Source organism: Schistocerca piceifrons, chromosome 7, assembly GCF_021461385.2.
Source record: "Schistocerca piceifrons isolate TAMUIC-IGC-003096 chromosome 7, iqSchPice1.1, whole genome shotgun sequence".
In the NCBI taxonomy this organism is placed as follows: Eukaryota; Metazoa; Arthropoda; class Insecta; order Orthoptera; family Acrididae; genus Schistocerca; species Schistocerca piceifrons.
This window is the reverse complement of record NC_060144.1, coordinates 95,124,480-95,143,971: the sequence shown is the minus strand read 5'-3', so window position 1 is coordinate 95,143,971 and position 19,492 is coordinate 95,124,480. Positions and strand designations below refer to the sequence as shown.

Genomic DNA, 19,492 nt, shown 5'->3' with positions numbered 1-19,492 from the left:
ATGTAATATGTCCACTTCAATCTTAATTGACGATACCGTTGGATAAACATGTCTTTTTACACGTAGGGGCAGTTATCTGTGGACCCCTACGACCATCGATGTCCGCTGAAGCGCTGAACCATGTACTCTGAAACGCTTATGCCTGCAGCAACTCTGCACTCTGGTGTCACGTCTTCCACAGATCTTCTCCCGCCCTCCTCCTTTAGAGAGCTGCCAGGCTTTCAACCTCCACGTCCTGTCCACGACAGTAGCACGCGAGCAGTGGCAAAAGATTCGCTCGTTCTCAAGGCCAGGCTGTAAGAATCTACCCTTGGTGCAGCTCGTTTATGGCAGTGGATTTACCAGTTCTGTTCTGTATCGCCGCTAGAATGATTCAGCATTCGTTTGTGCTTCGCTTACATACTTTCCTTACCTCGTCACGTGCCCTCAACGCCACCATGCGGCATTCAGTCTTAGAATGCTATGGCCCATCGGTGTGTTAAGGAACAGGGTGATGGGTATAAGTACAGGAATTTTCACGTGTGGTACCTTAATATGTAGACACGTCATTGTATTGGTTGTTTTTCCCCTATGTCGAACATTCACACAAACACGTCAGAAACTTTACGAACTGACGTTTTCTGCATGGTCGTACTGCACCACTAAATAGACTACGCCTTTCAGTATAGACTACCTGATTTGGGTCCGCGAGTCCACATTTCAACACCTGATCTGCTGCCCAGGAGAAAATAGACATTAACGCCTTGCTCTCCCCACGCGTATTTGAAAGTATTAACCAACCCAAAAACAAATGATAATTAATCGAAACACTCAGCTGCCAACAGGTGTTGTTGACATGCCTTAATGGGGACAGCTGCAAATGTGTTCGCCGACCGGGACTCCAACCCGGGATCTTCTGCCTACCTGGCAGACGCTCTCCCCATCTGAGCCACCGAGGGCACAGAGGATAGCGCGATTGCAGGGACTTTTCCCTTGCACGCTTCCCGTGAGACCCACATTCCCAAATGTCCACAACCTACATTCGTAATGTTCCTAAAGGATATTTGCCCATTCACTCATTACTCGCGCCAACTGAGGTGACGATTCCCGTAAGAGTTCGGGCAAAGTGTGCGCATTCGCACAGAAGAAGGTCAATGGCCCTGTAGCCTTTAACTCGTATATGAAGATAGTAACTGTTCCGAAAGAACAGATACCAATGATGACCATGCAGCTTCTGTAGAAACATGCGTCTCGTAACGGCTATAATTATTAGTCTGAAAATTACAGAAATGCTGATGTGATGTTATTCAGTATACCGTCGTCAGCTGCCACCAGAAATATATGCACTTATACTAATTACACTGTCCATTCCTGCACGAGATATGTTTTCAAGAATTACTGTATTTTACGACCTCCAGACAGATGAATTTCTGCCTGAATCGTAATTCTTTTTGCTATTTTCAGTATAGTGTTAGGGAAGAATGATGAATAGTGGGGAAAGTGACAGGGATATTCACGTGAGAAAAAAGATACGAATCTTTTTTGGATTTTTCGGTCCCGAACAGAGTGCACTGTGTTTAGAACGATGGTGGAGCAGTCATATGAACCACCACGTATGGCAGCCGCGTGCTGTGGACAGCATCGATGGTCTCGCACACTTGTCAACGTCACTGTAGATTTTAGATGGTTTGCAAATGCTTTTAGACATGTGCATTTATACTTCAGTTACAAAATATACTAGAGATGGAAACTGGTAACCATAGAAAACAGAGAATTTATGAATCACGGGTTGATGATGTGTGAGACTTCCTCTCCTGCCTTGGGTTCGAAGGACTTGCACCCATCGAAATTAAGGCCAAATCGAAGAAGCAAAGATATCTGCCACTTGCAGAGTCCTCAAAATCTTAGGCAGCTCGTGTACTCGAAATGTGAGTACTAACTTCTGTTTAGACGCTAATAGAACGTCGCTTAACGTCAACAGTTGTTTCTCTAACCTATCGCAAAATAAAAAATGTGTAATCTTACTACAAAATAGATTTCCACTGTTGGTGTGCAAGTTCCTTCGTTTGTTAGATTATGCATGCTCTTTCAGCTTTCTGAAGCCCGAGAACGTCCAGCCATTTAAATGTTGCTTTTCCGGAGCAATAGACGTGTCGTGTTCATTGACCAAAATCTGACTCTCACAGTCGAGTTTTGTAGGTGACGCTGAGTGAGTGATAGTCAGAAGAACAGATAAATAAAAGGAATCTGTGACAGCCTCAGAATATCTACGTATACCGTTATAAAGAAAGCTGAAAAACACACTGAAACTGACAGTGGTGCTTCGGAAGTTTTGTCCTATATTTCTTTCGATTACTATGTTGTTTTGTAATGGATAAATGCGTCACTAAGTTATTTATGATGTCTCGATAATTTTATTGCGTTTTCTTACATCTGCTATCTTTAAGCAGCAGATAAATCCGTCGCCGTGGAAACCCGCATTTATTTTTACACGAATGATTGTACTCGAAACCGTTTTGCTATCTCGTACATGAGAAAATTAATGGTTTTCCTTGTAACAGTGCAATGAGTTTTGATGCTAAACGAAATGAGAAAATTTATACATGATTAGAGTCTTAATGCATTGTAGTTGTAACAAATTTCAAATAATTACAATAGTAAATAATTAAGAAATGACCTGAAGATGTCTGCAGATTAAAATAAGTTAGATCTCAATTGAAGCAAGTGGAATCATGTTACGATATCATTAAATGTCGTAGCACATAATACGTACGTTACCTTACTGTGAACATTTTTCGCAGTCCTGTGTCTGTTGTTGCTGTCTGCTGCCTGTTCGGCTGAGGTGCTCTTCCAGAATGAACGGCTCACAGTCAGCACGGACTCCGGTGGGCGTCTCAGCTTTAACTACACGAACACAGGTGAGTCTGTTGCACTAGGCTGCTGTCCTCGGAAAAATGTACTTGGGATTTTATGGAATAACAAATTTTGAGCCCCATTACGGGCTAAATTCGACATTCACCCGGTTATTCCCAAACTGAGTCACATTCCAGTGACTAACCCTTACTCATGATGTCACATGTGAAGACTTATTAACTGTATTTCCTCATCAATGAAACATTCAGTATCTGTGACTCCGCACTGTAATCATTATATCTTCTCTCTGTTCATATATTACGTATTACATTAATGTCACAAGAGTGCAGTAAAAAACTAAACTACACTACCGGCCATTACAATTGCTACAGCAAGAAGAAATGCAGATGATAAACGGGTATTCATTGGACAAATATATTATACTAGAAATGACATGTGATTACATTTTCACGCAATTTGGGTGCATAGATCCTGAGAAATCAGTACCCAGAACAACCACCTCTGGCCGTAATAACGGCCTTGATACGCCGGGGCGTTGAGTCAAACAGAGCTTGGATAGCGTGTACAGGTACAGCTGCCCGTGCAGCTTCAACACGATGCCACAGTTCATCAAGAGTAGTGACTGGCGTATTGTGACGAGCAAGTTGCTCGGCCACCATTGACCAGACGTTTTCAGTTGGTGAGAGATCTGGAGAACGTGCTGGCCAGGGCAGCAGTCGAACATTTTCTGTATCCAGAAAGGCCCGTGCAGGACCTGCAACATGCGATCGTGCTTTATCCTGCTGAAATGGGTTTCGCAGGGACCAAATGAAGGGTAGAGCCACGAGTCGTAACACATCTGAAATGTAACGTCCACTGTTCGAAGCGCCGTCAATGCGAACGAGAGGTGACCGAGATGTGTAACCAATAGCACCCCATACCATCAAGGCGGGTGATACGCAAGTATGGCGATGAAGAATACACGGTCCCAATGTGCGTTCACCGCGATGTCACCAGTCACGCATGCGACCTTCACGATGCTGTAAACAGAACCTGGATTCATCCGAAAAAAGACGTTTTCTCGTCGTTGAGTACACCATCGCAGGCACTCCTGTCTGTGATGCAGCGTCAAGGGTAACTCCTGTCATGGTCTCCGAGCTGATAGTCCTTGGTGCTGCAAACGTCGTCGAACTGTTCGTGCAGATTGTTGTTGTCTTGCAAACGTCCCCATCTGTTGACTCAGGGATCCAAAAGTGGCTGCACTATCCGTTACAGCCATGCCGATAAGAAGCCTGTCATCTCGACCGCTAGTGATACGAGGCCGTTGGGATCCAGCACGGCGTTCCGTATTACCCTCCTGAACCCACCGATTCCATATTCTGCTAACAGTCATTGGATCTCGACCAAACAGTCACTGGATCTCGACCAAGGCGTGCAGCAATGTCGCGATACGATAAACCGCAATCGCGATAGGCTACAATCCGACCTTTATGAAAGTCGGAAACGTGATGGTACGCATTTCTCTTCCTTACACAAGGCATCACAACAATATTTCACCAGGTAACGCCTGTCAACTGCTGTTTGTGTATGAGAAATCGGTTGGAAATTTTCCTCATGTCAGCAGGTTGTAGGTGTCGCCACCGGTGCCAACCTTGTGTGAATGCTCTGAAAAGCTGCTCATTTGCGTATCACAGCGTCTTCTTCCTGTCGGTTAAATTTCGCGTCTGTAGCACACCATCTTCGGGGTGTAGCAATTTTAATGACCAGAAGTGTATTTACTCGCATTTGTATCTGAAGAGGAAACATGGGAAATAAGGGTGAGGAGAACAAATGGGGTAGGGGTCAAAAACATTAAGAAGAAACCCATTACCTACGTTTTAGTTTTCAACATACAGGGTGAACATTAATAAGAAATTACAGGGAGGGATTCATGACTGGAAAATGGGGGAAAAAAGGTCCCATGAACATGCGTCCAAAACACACACCGCTGCCAGGGAAGATGCCTCTGTGAAATGACACTCTCTCTGACCTCGTGCCGTGTGTTCCTTGAGAGCTGCAGGCTGTGTGATTGATGTAACGTAGTGAAAGCAGCAGAATTGAGTGGTATTGATGTAGGGAACAAGCCGAGATGGTGTTTGTGTACGGTCAAGCAGATAGAAGCGGTCGTGAGGCAGCACGGCTATATCAAAACAAGTACCCTCGCAGACACCACAGAATATTGTAATCTCTTTCTGGGCTTTTGTGTGATCATGGGTTCTTTCAGACTGACGAACGAGCATCGAGGAGGCAGACTGTGCGTACATCAATCTGGAGGAGCGGGTTCTACACCTATTGAGATCAACCCTAGTACAAACTCCGGGCAAGTGGCCCGCCAACATGGTGAAACCAAAGTATGATTATGTGTACCCTGCATGTCAACTGTTACTATCCCTGTCACCTGCAGCTCCATGGAGGCCACTTCGAACATCTGTTATGACGTGGTGTGATGAAGTTCTGTACTGTGTTCCGGATCGATTTATTGTACTCGCATGCACACCGTCCATTTCCGGACACATGTGCACAGAAACTTTTTTCCTCCATTGCCAGTCAGGAATCCGTCCCTGCAGCTTGACTTATTAACGCTCATCCTGTATTATCTGCTTGATGTTTTCAAAGCAATATTTATTTTTTAAATCGGTTTCTTTATTGAACACACATTCTGGTTGTTTGTTAAACACAGTGTAGGTTTTAATTTCTTCGCAATTATTCATAAGCATTCCCTTATTAATAATGTGTGACACGTCAAATGCATAATTTGTTTAGCTGTATGTTTGCCGTTACGTAAGTGACTGTTGAAAGAACATTTATTACTCGCATTTGTACTAGCATTCAAGTGCTCCCTGAACTTCATACCAAAATTACTACCCGTTTGCACTACGTGAAATTCATTAAAAACATCACATTTATTTTTGTAACTGCCTAATTGTTTTATAATTGAACTGTTTGTGTGTAATGTTGGTGTATTCTATGCAACTCACTGTGAGTTTGTAAGCCTATTTTCACTTCAGTGTTACGAAATTCTTTTGCTGTGAGATACAGTTAATATACTCTGTTTTAGCATGTAAGATTAACTTGCACTTATTGGGGTGTCAGCAAAGCATGTAATATACAAAGTTGAGTGTTATCAATAGTCAACTGTATTATCTTTGGTTGTATCTTTGCTAGACACTAGAAATCGGATTTCAGCTTCAGCCTGTAAGTGCAACTGTTGTGGTTCACGCATGATATGACGTGATTTTACGGTTGTAGCACGATGTTTTCGTTCCTAGATTGTACTGTAGATGAATTATTACACGTATGGCTTCACGTATCACGTACGACATACTGTATAAAGCTGATGTATAAGTAAGAGTGCTTCTATTGAATTTAAACACGGTTGTGGTTATGTTTAAAGTTTTCGCAGTGTGTGAACAGGGTGACAAGTATTGAACTATATGAAAGAAATAAATTAGCTACAAATTACGGCCGGCACAGACTTTATTCGACATGTAACCATCACTACAGATATTCGGATTTGGGTTATGGCACGTTCGATATGCCTGCCATCATTGGTGATGATGCGGAGCAGACTAATAGCGAAATTCTTCATGACCCGCCGAAGTGTCGAAAAATCAATTCTGTCGATGACCTCCTCAGTGGCTGTTTTCGGCTGAGAAATGGTTCTGGGATTATTGCTGTACACCTTTTATTTAATATAGCCTCACCAAAAAGAGTCGCATTTGTTCAGGTCAGGAGAATATGGCGGCCAATGGAGGCTTTTGCCAGTGGCCTCCGGGACCCCAGAGCCAGAATGCAGTACCCAAAGTGCTCAACCAAGACATCAAACGCTTTCCTGCTTCGATGGGGTTGACCTCCGTTTTCCAGGAATCAAATCTTGTCGATATCAGTGTCACTTTGGATAATGGGAATGAAATCATCTTCCAAAACTTTCAAGTACCGTTCCATAGTCATCATGCCGCCTAGGAACACCTCACCGATTATTCCATGACTGGACATTGCACGCCACCCAGTCACAGGATGGGGGTGAAGAGACTTCTCGATCGCGAAATGTGGATTCTCAGGTCCCCAAATACGTCAATTTTGCTCATTGACGAACCCATTCATATGAAAGTGGACTTTGTTGCTAAACCAAACAATGCGCATGCGGATAGTAATTCCCATCAAGCCCTGCAGCCAACCGTGCTGTTTGAACGTCCTAACGCAAACCGTTCAGAAGTTAAAAAAATGGTTCAAATGGCTCTGAGCACTATGGGACTTAACATCTGAGATCATGAGTCCCCTAGAACTTAGAACTACTTAAACGTAACTAACCTAAGGACATCACACACGTCCATGCCCGAGACAGGATTCGAACCTGCGACCGTAGCGGTCGTGCGGTTCCAGACTGAAGCGCCAGACTGAAGCCAGACTGAAGCCAGTTCAGAAGTTACGACGATTTTATTTCGTATAGTTCAGTAATTGTCACCCTGTTATTACTGCATTACTCTTGTTTGTTGATGTATTCTTCTGTAGGGGTTACGAAACGACTTAATGTCGAAATTGACCAATCGCCAACGAGTAAAGGATGTAGTTGGACAGCCTACTATAGACAATGTTATAATATTTCTTAAATTCTTTTGGAAGCTGTGGATCCACAAATGAATAAAATTTCGAAGAAAATAGTAAAGAATTTTGTTAAATTTGCGTATCTCTAGGAGTAATAAGAAGCTGCATACAAGCACCACATTTTCAGTTTGAGCTGGTGCGAACTGTTTCAGACGGATCTGTGGCGCTGCACAGCTGGACCGACGCAGCTCTTGGGTCTGAAGTCGAGCTTTGCGACGCGCAGGACTCGGCGCTGTGCCTACAGTGGGGGCAGGAGCAGAAGCTGACGCTGCTCTTCACCGACGACACGTGCGACCACTACACGTGGCCCCCATACTCGACAACAGGGCGCTGGGAGACTTGCTTCGACCAGGGCGATCTCCACTGGTACGGCGGTCCGGAGCAGAAGGTGCAGCACTGGCCGTTCGAAAAGCTAAACTTCACCGAGTATTCGTATGTTACCAAGGAGAAGGACTCCATGGCGGTCGTCGAATCTTACTGGCTCCTCTCCAACGGGATGTACATATACGTCGATATCAACGTGCCACTGTTTCTGAATCAGGGAAACGGATCTTTTTGTCTTGTAGCGGAGAACGCCGACCCGTACCCACCCACAAGACAGACGCTGCACTTAGGATATTACGTGTGCAGAGGCGAAGACGCCAAGCAAGCACACCTCCAGGCGGTGCAGAAGTTCCTCTGGAAACCCTCGGCGGTCCCCGACGAACGCATGGTCCGCCACCCGATCTGGTCGACGTGGGCCCGATACAAGCGCGACATCGACGAGAACATCGTGAGCACGTTTGCGGAAGAGATCCTCCAGAACGGCTTCAACAACAGCCAGTTGGAGATTGACGACTTCTGGGAAACCTGTTACGGAAGCCTCTCGATCAACACGACCAAGTTCCCCGACATGAAGAACCTCACCGATTCGCTGAAACAGAAGGGTTTCCGAGTGACAATGTGGGTGCATCCGTTCGTAAATTTCGACTGCGAACCCTACTTCTCCGAGGCGCTGGCGGCAGGTCACCTGGTGCTCAATACGGACGGCGACCCTTCCACGCACTGGTGGAACGGCGACGGCGGCCATGTGGACTTCACCAAGAGCGAGGCCTTCAGAGCGTGGTTCGACCGTCTCCACGCGCTGCAGGCCGCTGCCGGCATCGACTCCTTCAAGTTCGACGCCGGCGAAACCAGCTGGCTGCCACAGCTGCCGGTCCTGTCCGTGAAAGAGGACGTCAACCCCAACCAGTTCACCAGCATGTACGCCGAGTGGGCGTACGAGGAGTTCAGAGACATGGTGGAGGTCCGCGTCGGGTATCGCACGCAGCACGTGCCGGTGTTTGTGCGGATGCTGGACAAAGACTCAAAGTGGAGCTTCCAGAACGGCCTGCCCACGCTGGTGACGACACTGCTGCAGATGAACATGGTCGGCTACCCTTTCGTACTGCCCGACATGGTAGGTGGCAACGGCTATAACGATGACGTCCTCACCAAGGAGCTCTTCATACGATGGCTGCAGGCCAACGTCTTCATGCCCGCCATACAGTTCTCCTTCGTCCCATGGGATTTCGACAATGAGGTATGTGTCTTTCCTGCATAATGCAACGCTGTTTTCAAACCGTACATACGTTGAATCAATGTTGAATGTGGCCGAGATGAATGCATTGATATAATTTAAATTATTTATTTAATATTCTTAACATTGGTACACAACCATTAGTTTCCAGGTTTCCTAGTTAGTTAGATGCTCCATAGATAATTTTGCACGATAGATCGTAATGACGTGCAACGAGTCATTTTATATTCACATTGCAAATTGATGCTTTTTTTTAAAAGAGAAAAGACATGCAGTATGTAACTTAGTAATTACTGCCCACCACCTTTAACACATTTCAGTAACGGTAATTCTCCTACAGTATAGAAGGAGTTGTCAAGGAGAAACTTTCTCATCAAATTTTACTTTGCTGTCTGTCAGACATTCTTTATCACTGGGTAAGGGATCAAAAATTTTTGCTGCAGCATTGTGCACTCTTCTTTGTGCTAAAGACAACTTCAACGTGGAGTAATGAATGTCTTTTCTCGTTCTGGTATTGTAATTATGTACCCCATTGTTTCTTTTGAATTGGAGTGGATTGTTGAGAACAAACTGCACGAGGGAATAAATATACTCTGAAGCAGTAGTCAGAATGCCAAACTCTTTAAACAGATGTCTACAAGATGATAGTGGGTGAGCACCACGTATTAGTCTTACAGCACGTTTTTGCACAATGAATACCTTCTTTCTTAAAGACGAATTACCCCAGAACATTATTCCATATGACATTATTGAATGAAAATATTCAAAATAAATAAACTTACTGATTTGTCTCTCCACAAGATTTGCAATAATTCTAAGCGCAAATGTGGCGGAAGTAAGTTGTCTTGGGAGGTCAAAAGTGTCTTTTTTCCGATTTAAATTCTCATCAGTATGGACCTCTAAGAATTTTAAAGTTTCTACCGCGTTTATTAGTTCCTTACCATGTGTTGTACTTATCATTGGTCTTGTACTTCTAGATGTGCAGAACTGAATATGTTGTGTCTTTTTAAAACTGAGGGTGAGACCATTCGCAGTAAACCAGTCAACAATTCTTTTAAAAACTTTGTTTACCATTTGTTCTGTTTCTGTATGTTAGCTTGGACTGATTACAATACTAGGGTCATCTGCAAAAAGAACTATTTCTGCTTGTTTTATACTAGACAGAAGATCGTTTACATGTACAAGAAACAATAGTGGTCCTAAGACTGAACCTTGGGGAACCCCATACATGATTTCTTTCCAGTCACGATTATGTCCATGGACTATATTGCTTGAATTACTAAGTGCAGCTTTCTGCACTATACTGTGTAGTCTTTCTCATTCGATTTTGAGGAAACTTTTAGGAAAAAAATTCGGCATCTTGTAGTCTAACATAGTTTGAGAGTGAACTGATTTTATTTTCGTTATTGTCCGTTAGTATTGTGATGCTTCCAAAATAACTAAACCACCGGGCCTATTTTGAAAAACCTGCGGTGAAGTGTGTAGTTGCGGACCAGTTGACGTTTGTTGAGGCTTAGGACATAGTTTGCAGCGTGTGCAGTGTAGCTAACATTTGAAAATTGCTTTTAACGACGGAAGGAGGTACATGCCTCCAATCCTGAGTAAATAAATGATATATTTTGATATTTGGCCGCCACGAGCTGCGACACACAACACTCGACTTTTTGGCAGCGTCCTATGAGGCTTTGGGATTCGTGTTTCCCTTTCATATGTAGTCATCACATTTTAAGTTAGTATTGCATTAAGAGTTAGTTTAATTTTATAACTAGAGGTAGGCAATCGCAGATCCAGTGGCAGAGTTAGCTATACAAGTAAGTTTTTCTTCTCTCCACTAACAGTTTCATTCATGAAACGTTGAGTATTTTCGTTCACATATTGTCGAACAAATTGCGTGCGAGCAGTGAACGAGATATTTGACTTTGTTATTGATATGAAGATAACTGGAGTATTCTCTGTTCTGAATATTTTATGCTTACCAATTTTTGTGTTTACCTATTTGGGCTTTCTTGATGAAAGCACTCTATATGGGGCAAAACGACGTCTTGCATATTTTTGTAACAGTTGTTACATATACAGTATTACATATATTACGTATATTTCAAAAAAGAACACTATTTCTTTATTTTCCTAGTCGGCAATGTTGAACCTGTGCTGCTGAACCAGTCTGTTTCTTCTGTATTACTTTTTGCAGAAATAGAAACGTTATTTTGAGAAGGTACAACAACGAAGGTCAAAACATGGAATGTTTGCTGCAATACAAATCTGTAAAAGGAGCAACAGAAGAGGCGGAAAAATTTAATACTATTCCTGTTGCAATTACACTAAACATGTACAGTCCTCAGTGAATGAGTTTTCCCAGACATACGTGCAAATTCACTATTCGCTGGGTACTTGCCCACAAAAATTCCGTTTTTCAGCTGGGATTTAATGCCACATGTCAAATAAGGCTTTATTCTTCGCAATTTCTACTGGCAGAATTTTATAGCATAATAAAGGGGAAACTGTAGCGTTATCTAGCAGCACATTTCTTTTCCCAGTACCTCTCGGATTCTTTGCAATGCTTTGACAAGTGCACGCCTGATGGATGTTATGACGCTTCCCTACCCTTGGTAAAGTACGGCTGTCAGACGGAATGTGTAGTCAGATACACTCTGTTATTTTAAAACAACTCTGCTGCAGCCCTTAGGCTAGTTCTCTGAGAACCCTTGTTTTGCAAAGAACGACCCATTATCCCTGGAGCTGGCAATGACTGGAATCTAGTTTTCAGGGTGAAAGTATGATTTGTTTCTCTCGATAAGGGCAAAATCTCTACCACATGGCAGGGAATTATGGTCTGTAACGAGGAGTTACTGGTCTACAGCAGTGAAACATTTACGGATAATCAGATTTTGGAAAAGTGTCGTAATATTTTGAATATCTCTCACAAAATTAGCAATAGTTGGACTTATGTTAGAAAGAAAATCATATGACTATGTTTCATCGCTTTTCTCTGAATGCTCTCCTTCACTTTGTCTAATACAATAGAGAAATACTTTTGAGACATTCTGTAAAAATGCTGTAAAAGTGTAGGATACACATTCAGTTCTTTCATTACGTCGAAAGTGCCATATTTCTTCCCTTTTTGGAATCATAACACATGCAACTATTATCTTCTTCGCTGCTCAACACTTACAAGATTGTAGGGTAGGTAACTTTCACAGGTGGTAGTATGAACTGAAACAAGAAAAAATGTTCAGTAAACAAGGGCTCTAAAATGCATACCTGAGGAGCGTTGGGCACTAGTTCAATAGAGGTTGCATTTCACAGTAGCGAAAATGAAAAAGCGCTCATAGCTCTTCAGGTACGCATTTTAGATCCCATGTTTACTGGCCATTTTTTCTTATTTTGGCTCATACGACCACCTCTGAAAGTTATCTACCATACAATATTGGCAACGGCAGTACCAGTACATGTATTCCACTGTCAGAGGTATGAGAACGATTTTCGCTTATAACTTCCGACTCGTTCGATTCCGGTGCAAGGACCCTTTCCTCAAATTGATACATTTATCCTTCTCCATCATCCTAGAAAGTTTTTTTAACTTCGTAACGGAAGCACCCTGTATGCAGGGTATTACAAAAAAGCTATCCAATATTTCAGGGTGATACTCGGTACTTACTGGGATTGAGGGAAAACGTGGAAGGTCGGACCCAACAATATAACTTTCTTTTAACACAGCCTGTTTATTTAATAATATATAAACTGTGTTTTACAAGTAATCGAAGCATTTAACCATAAAATTTTCTGTAACAAAATGACCCAACTTGCAAAATTCTTTTGACTTTAAATAGGCTTTGAATCTTTGCAAAGGAAATCTGAAGTGCTGTATTGGAAAACTGCAAACAATATGATAAAGATTACAAGACGGCCGGACCTGCAGCCCGCCCGTTTCAGGTGAAACAGCGGTGTTTACTACCGCGCTGGACACATTCTCTCTAATTAAATGCCCTCCTGCAACACATGAAAACTATATAAGCACCATTGATGACAAGAGTGATTCAATTACTCAAAACAGATGACTTAACTTTTAATTTGAAAGCTGTATGTCGAAAGGGTCGGGGTTAAGATACGCACCTGTGCTTAAAGGTTAAACAGATTAGCAAACAATATGACAATGTTAACGCTTACTTCAAAGCAACCAATCTCTTAATTTCAATCGGCAACTGGATCCCAACTCGTCCCTCCTGAAAATTTTATTTTGACTAAAACCCTGGTGACAGTTGGCTTTTAATATTTTCAAAGTTAAACTGATTGTCAGTTAAAAGACAGCTCTGAAGGAACGACTTAAAACATCACTTGTGAACACTTATTACAAGAGAACTCACTCGACGGAACCAAAAGATCCAGCTAAAATACACCAATAATGACCCGGTCTTTAAAGCACGGAAACGAACAGCTTAGTACAACGGGCTGTTCAGATTACAACTAATGAATGAGAAATGCAATTACAATCAAAGAATTGAACCTGTTAACAGCTAAATCTAACCACAAAGTCCCTCTTTTGTTTAACAGCAACCTGTGCCTTAGTACAATTGTTCCAGCTATATTTACGATCAAGAGCTAATTAATTATAACATTAATGATAGGGTACGAACGAGAAAGGAAAGGCAATATAATAGCGGGACAAATTTTCAAATGACAACTAGTGTCTTAGTACAATACTACCCCTATATTTACGACCAAAGACCCGACCGAGTAAAATTCTGAGGGTCGGGTACAAGCCAGAAAATAATAAGGAGGGCAGGTAGACAATGAAACAAATCACCACGAGGGTTACAGAATGTTACTCCCCTTTGTCAGCATGGATACACGGTGCGTCGCAGCGGTTACTGAGTGGTGCCGATGAAAGCCACGTAGAAGAGGGGAGCCTGCCCACAAGCGGTCGTCCGACACCAATGTTGCCATCCAACAGGCGGGATGTCGGCCTGCTGCTTGTAGTCGACGCTGACCCCTGTGAAGTCCTCCGGTATCTTCGATCTGTCCGCCCCCGGTAGCTGTGTGGTCAGCGCGATAGAATGTCAATCCTAAGGGCCCGGGTTCGATTCCCGGCTGGGTCGGAGATTTTCTCCGCTCAGGGACTGGGTGTTGTGTTGTCCTAATCATCATCACTTCATCCCCATCGACGCGCAAGTCGCCGAAGTGGCGTCAGATCGAAAGACTTGCACCAGGCAAATGGTCTACCCGACGGGAGACCATAGTCACACGACGTTATTATTATTGTCTTCTCTCTGAGCAGGCTCTCCTTGCGCCGCTCGTGGCTTCGGCCGCTCGGACCTCGTAACCATCTCTTATCACGACGCTACCGCCAATCTCCAAACTTTGAGCCTCCCTCTCGGGCCTGCGAACCCCCTATATATATCGGCAAGCAAAGACCTTCTAAGGGCACAACCCAGAGATACCAATTCTTCCTCAGAGCCGGCCGGTGTGGCCGTGCGGATCTAGGCGCTTTAGTCTGGAACCGCGTGACCGCTACTGTCGCACGTTCGAATCCTCCCTCGGGCATGGATGTGTGTGATGTCCTTAGGTTAGTTAGGTTTAGGTAGTTCTAAGTTCTAGGGGACTGATGACCACAGATGTTAAGTCCCATAGTGCTCAGAGCCATCTTCCTCAGAGATATTGGTAATGGGGCCGCAAGAAGGACAGTCGATACTACACCTGAGCCAGTGGCGTCAGACAGAACAGTCTACTAATTTAGTGCCACCACGGCTCACAGGGGATGGTGGTATGCATCAAAAGGAGACAAACATGTCTGATGATCATGGATCCTACAAGGCATACGTTCTGACATATCACATATTAATATCTGTTCATAAGAGGTGCTCTTGTGATGTCATACGTGGAAATGCATTACTTGTCTTACTGCAGATGACTACCCGCTAATTAACGTTAATTAAAACCCGTGGCATCCGGCCGGAGTGGCCGTGCGGTTCTAGGCGCTACAGTCTGGAACCGAGCGACCGCTACGGTCGCAGGTTCGAATCCTGCCTCGGGCATGGATGTGTGTGATGTTCTTAGGTTAGTTAGGTTTAATTAGTTCTAAGTTCTAGGCGACTAATGACCTAAGAAGTTAAGTCGCATAGTGCTCAGAGCCATTTGAACCAAAACCCGTGGCATGGAATACTGCGAGATAGAAAGGCATCACGAACATGTGGCTGCGGATGTGGGCTGCACCGTTGCATTGGTGCTCCGTGTCATATCAGGGACAACAGCGTGCTGGGAAACTGCCTTCCAGTACCGATGAAAACAATAGTTGACTCAGTGGTCTGCAGAGAGTTGTTCCGTTAACGATGTGTGACTGTACTGTAGTCTTTTTACATCTGTTTACGTTCGCAAACATTTCTCCTAATTCCTATGGCGTATCCTGATTTTTGTCTACTTACAGGTAATGTTTAAAGTACATGTAATTGTGACGTTTGTGGTGCAGTACAACACGTTTTCCCTCTTGCAGATACTCTGGCACAATCTAGCAATGGAGGCCTTTTTTTCCTCAAGGGACATGGCAGACATATCTTACTGCTACGGTTTAGCAGATAGAGTTAATCTGTACCAGTAAACTGAAAGATTTCGAACACATAGGGTATCATGTGTTAAGCTGTTCAGCCGGTTGTTCCAGCGTCTTGGGCAAACAGGTTCCATAGCACCCAAAAAAGTAAACAGTGGAAAACCTCGTTCAGTTCGCACGCGTGAAATGGAGGAGCGTGTTCTAGGTGCAGTGGACGAGCTGGAACCAGTGTGCGACGAATATCAGCGGCAGTAGGTGGTAATCATTAACTGGTCTGGGTGGTACTTCATGAACAATTGTTGCATCCACACCATCCTGCCAGAGTGCAGTTCTGCTAATTGTTATTGCGGCAATGTGGTACAGATCCACAATTTGCCTCCGAGATTTTGATTACTGATGAGCACGATTTACACGAGGAGGTGTTATAAATTTCCATAATCAGCTTGTGTAGGCCGATGAAAATCCCCATGCCATTCAAGAAGCAAGACATCAGGATCGATTCTCAATCAATTTAGGGATAGGCGTTCTTGGCCGTAGATTAACAGGGCTATACGTCCTACCACAGAGATTAACTGGGGCTCATCGTTACCGCTTTCTGAAGGACATACTGCCTATCTTGCTCGAGGACGTGCCATGTCAGTACAGACTACAGATTTGATTCATGCATGATGGCGTTGTGAATCGGCACCCGACGAGGACATTTGAAAACCGGTGGATTGTCCAGGGAGGTCTCATACCATGGCTTGCTCGTCCCACTAAATAATCGTGTCTTTCATGCATCTCAGCACATTCAGAACGAACTAGGGCGATTTCAAAGAGTGTGTACACCTTAGAGCAGAGGTGTATTGAATGGACATCATGTTGAGCACCTTCTCTGAACAAATGGTCATATATCAGGCTGTATACTTTGTAGGACCCATTGTTGTAAGACATTTTTTTCTTATTTTGTTGTTAATATTCATCCCCTGAACTATTGGACAGTTTTTTAACACCCTGTATACATAAATTTACAGGAGCCGATGTCTATAACTTTTTAATGTTTCCATAAGGTGAGATTCAACCACCGTAAAGTATTTTATAAACTGCATTTTAACCATGAGCTGTTTATTTGTCTCATTACTCATCTACCGGTTTCGGTTACAATATGAGTTATATGTGATTTTAGGGTTGTCACTAGTAATTACATATTGTAGTCTGTTATTACGTTACTTGGAACTATATAACTGATCATTTTGAAACGAAATTCATAATGGTATTCCACTATTGTTTTAATTTAATACCTTGGATACAGCCTCTTTTGAAAAATATCATTTAGTTAAAAAATGAGACTAGATCTTCCTGAACTTATGCTTTGTCTGACATGTATTGTAGCATAAAGGGTGTTGCTGCAAGTGAAGTACTATTGGAAATTCGACGTTGCATTTTAGATTAACATTATTGCTTTTATTACTCAAGTTGTTTTGTACCCTGAACCAGGTGTACATCTTTGTTGTTGTAAACATATCCGGTTTCACTGACATGTGTTTCCAGTTTTATCTTGCGAATGTTTTTACTGTAACTTCAGTATTAATGTTTCTCTCATTTTGTTTACCTTCAGTCAAAGGCGTTGATAAAGATGTTCTATTCCTTAACAAATATGTTGTGATGGTACCTATGCAGTACAAATGCATTATCTTTGATATAACTAGGCTGCTGTTGGATTCTTCCAGTAATTGTTCGTTTTGTTTTTCTTGTGGTGTCTGTCCATTTGACTTAGATATGACAGTCAGTATTATATGACAAACTGTGTCAGGTGTTTGTACAGTTTCACTGGATAATTTCGATATGCTTCAGTTTAAAAGGAATATGGGACGCTTTTAACTAATCTGTTGCACCTTGTAAGTATACAAATGGAATTTTGCACCCATATATTTGCTGAGTTTTGGTACTTTTGTACTGCACTTTCATATTTTCTTTAAACATTGATGTTGAGAGACATCCTGGATGATGCTTAATAACCGAAACCGGTAGATGACTAATGAGACAAATAAGCAGCTAATGGTTGAAATGTGTTTTATAAAAAGCCCATAAGTTTACGCTCTGTAGCTTCTCTGTTTGACGTTTCCAGATGTGGGTTCCTATTCAAAATACACACTCATGCTGATAAATTAAGGATGATGTTGATAAATGGTGGAATTATTGATGACGTTATGAGGGGTAGAATACTAGGGCGACTGGAGGTTGGTCAAACACAGCAGGTCGTAGCACGGGCCCTCCGTTTGCCACAGGGTGTGATCTCAAGATTATGGCAACGATTCCAGCAGACAGGAAATGTGTCCAGGCGCTACAGTACAGGATGTCCACAGTGTACAACACCACAAGAAGACCGATATCTCACCATCAGTGCCCGCAGATGGCCACGGAGTACTGCAAGTAGCCTCGCTCGCGACCTTAACGCAGCCACAGGAAAATTTGTGTCCAGACACACAGTCTACAGACGACTGAACAGCCATGGTTTATTCGCCCGGAGACCTGCAAGGTGCATTCCACTGACCCCTGGTCACAGGAAAATTTCCATTAGAAATGGAAATTTTCATACGTGACACAAAGCATGGAGATAACATTCTTACCAAAATAACTGTATTCAAAAACTAAAAATTCTTCAACAGTCTTAAGCCAGTTCTAACTCAATAGATTCAATAAATGTCAATGTAAATAATTGACTAGAACCAAGAATATCGATACAAAACCTCGATAATCGATACAGACTCACATGCTACAGTCCGCCATCTTGTGTTGTGCGTATAACATCGAAGCAATTTGTGCAGTGGTAATCAGTGACAAAATATAATATGCAATAGTGTAATGTCAATCAACAGCTCCACCATTACACCAGTGATGCAAGTGAAGCAGCAAGAAGATGAAATTGTAAGTGATGAACTGTCATATAAAAGCCTTTCATACTATTTTCGTAGCACATAACTGATGCAAATCTGTTTGCATCCGATACGGGCTGTGATATACATAGTCAACAACAAAGAAGAAAACCATAAGAAGACATCACTGATTTCGATTTCTAGATGTACACTGCCCCCCTCCTTCCCCCTAAATGCCACACCAGCAGCTACAGCAAAAACAATGGACAAAGTGTTCTAGATTAATCTAGTTCAAGACTGTTTATTTTTAAGTAACACTTCTCTATGTATGTATGTACGTATAAATGCTTGAAGATGAACAAAACATTTTCGAAACGCGTTGCATTATGTTAGATTAAGCATAAAATAAAAAGCGACGGGTAGCAGAAACTTGAAATAAATAATTGTCCCACACAGTCACTGTTCACAAACATAGACATTATGGCTGAAAATACACTCCTGGAAATGGAAAAAAGAACATATTGACACCGGTGTGTCAGACCCACCATACTTGCTCCGGACACTGCGAGAGGGCTGTACAAGCAATGATCACACGCACGGCACAGCGGACACACCAGGAACCGCGGTGTTGGCCGTAGAATGGCGCTAGCTGCGCAGCATTTGTGCACCGCCGCCGTCAGTGTCAGCCAGTTTGCCGTGGCATACGGAGCTCCATCGCAGTCTTTAACACTGGTAGCATGCCGCGACAGCGTGGACGAGAACCGTATGTGCAGTTGACGGACTTTGAGCGAGGGCGTATAGTGGGCATACGGGAGGCCGGGTGGACGTACCGCCGAATTGCTCAACACGTGGGGCGTGAGGTCTCCACAGTACATCGATGTTGTCGCCAGTGGTCGGCGGAAGGTGCACGTGCCCATCGACCTGGGACCGGACCGCAGCGACGCACGGATGCACGCCAAGACCGTAGGATCCTACGCAGTGCCGTAGGGGACCGCACCGCCACTTCCCAGCAAATTAGGGACACTGTTGCTCCTGGGGTATCGGCGAGGACCATTCGCAACC

At 43.4% G+C, this 19,492-nt stretch overlaps 1 protein-coding gene across 1 annotated transcript in view; it reads left to right on the top strand.

Moving 5' to 3' along the window:
• LOC124805299 (myogenesis-regulating glycosidase-like) overlaps positions 1–19,492 on the top strand; it is a 78,926-nt gene that overhangs the window by 40,477 nt on the left and 18,957 nt on the right. The window contains exons 2-3 of the mRNA XM_047265813.1: positions 2,781–2,897; positions 7,629–9,037. Of these exons, the coding sequence (XP_047121769.1) occupies positions 2,781–2,897; positions 7,629–9,037 (1,526 nt within the window). The remainder of the gene's footprint in view (positions 1–2,780; positions 2,898–7,628; positions 9,038–19,492) is intronic.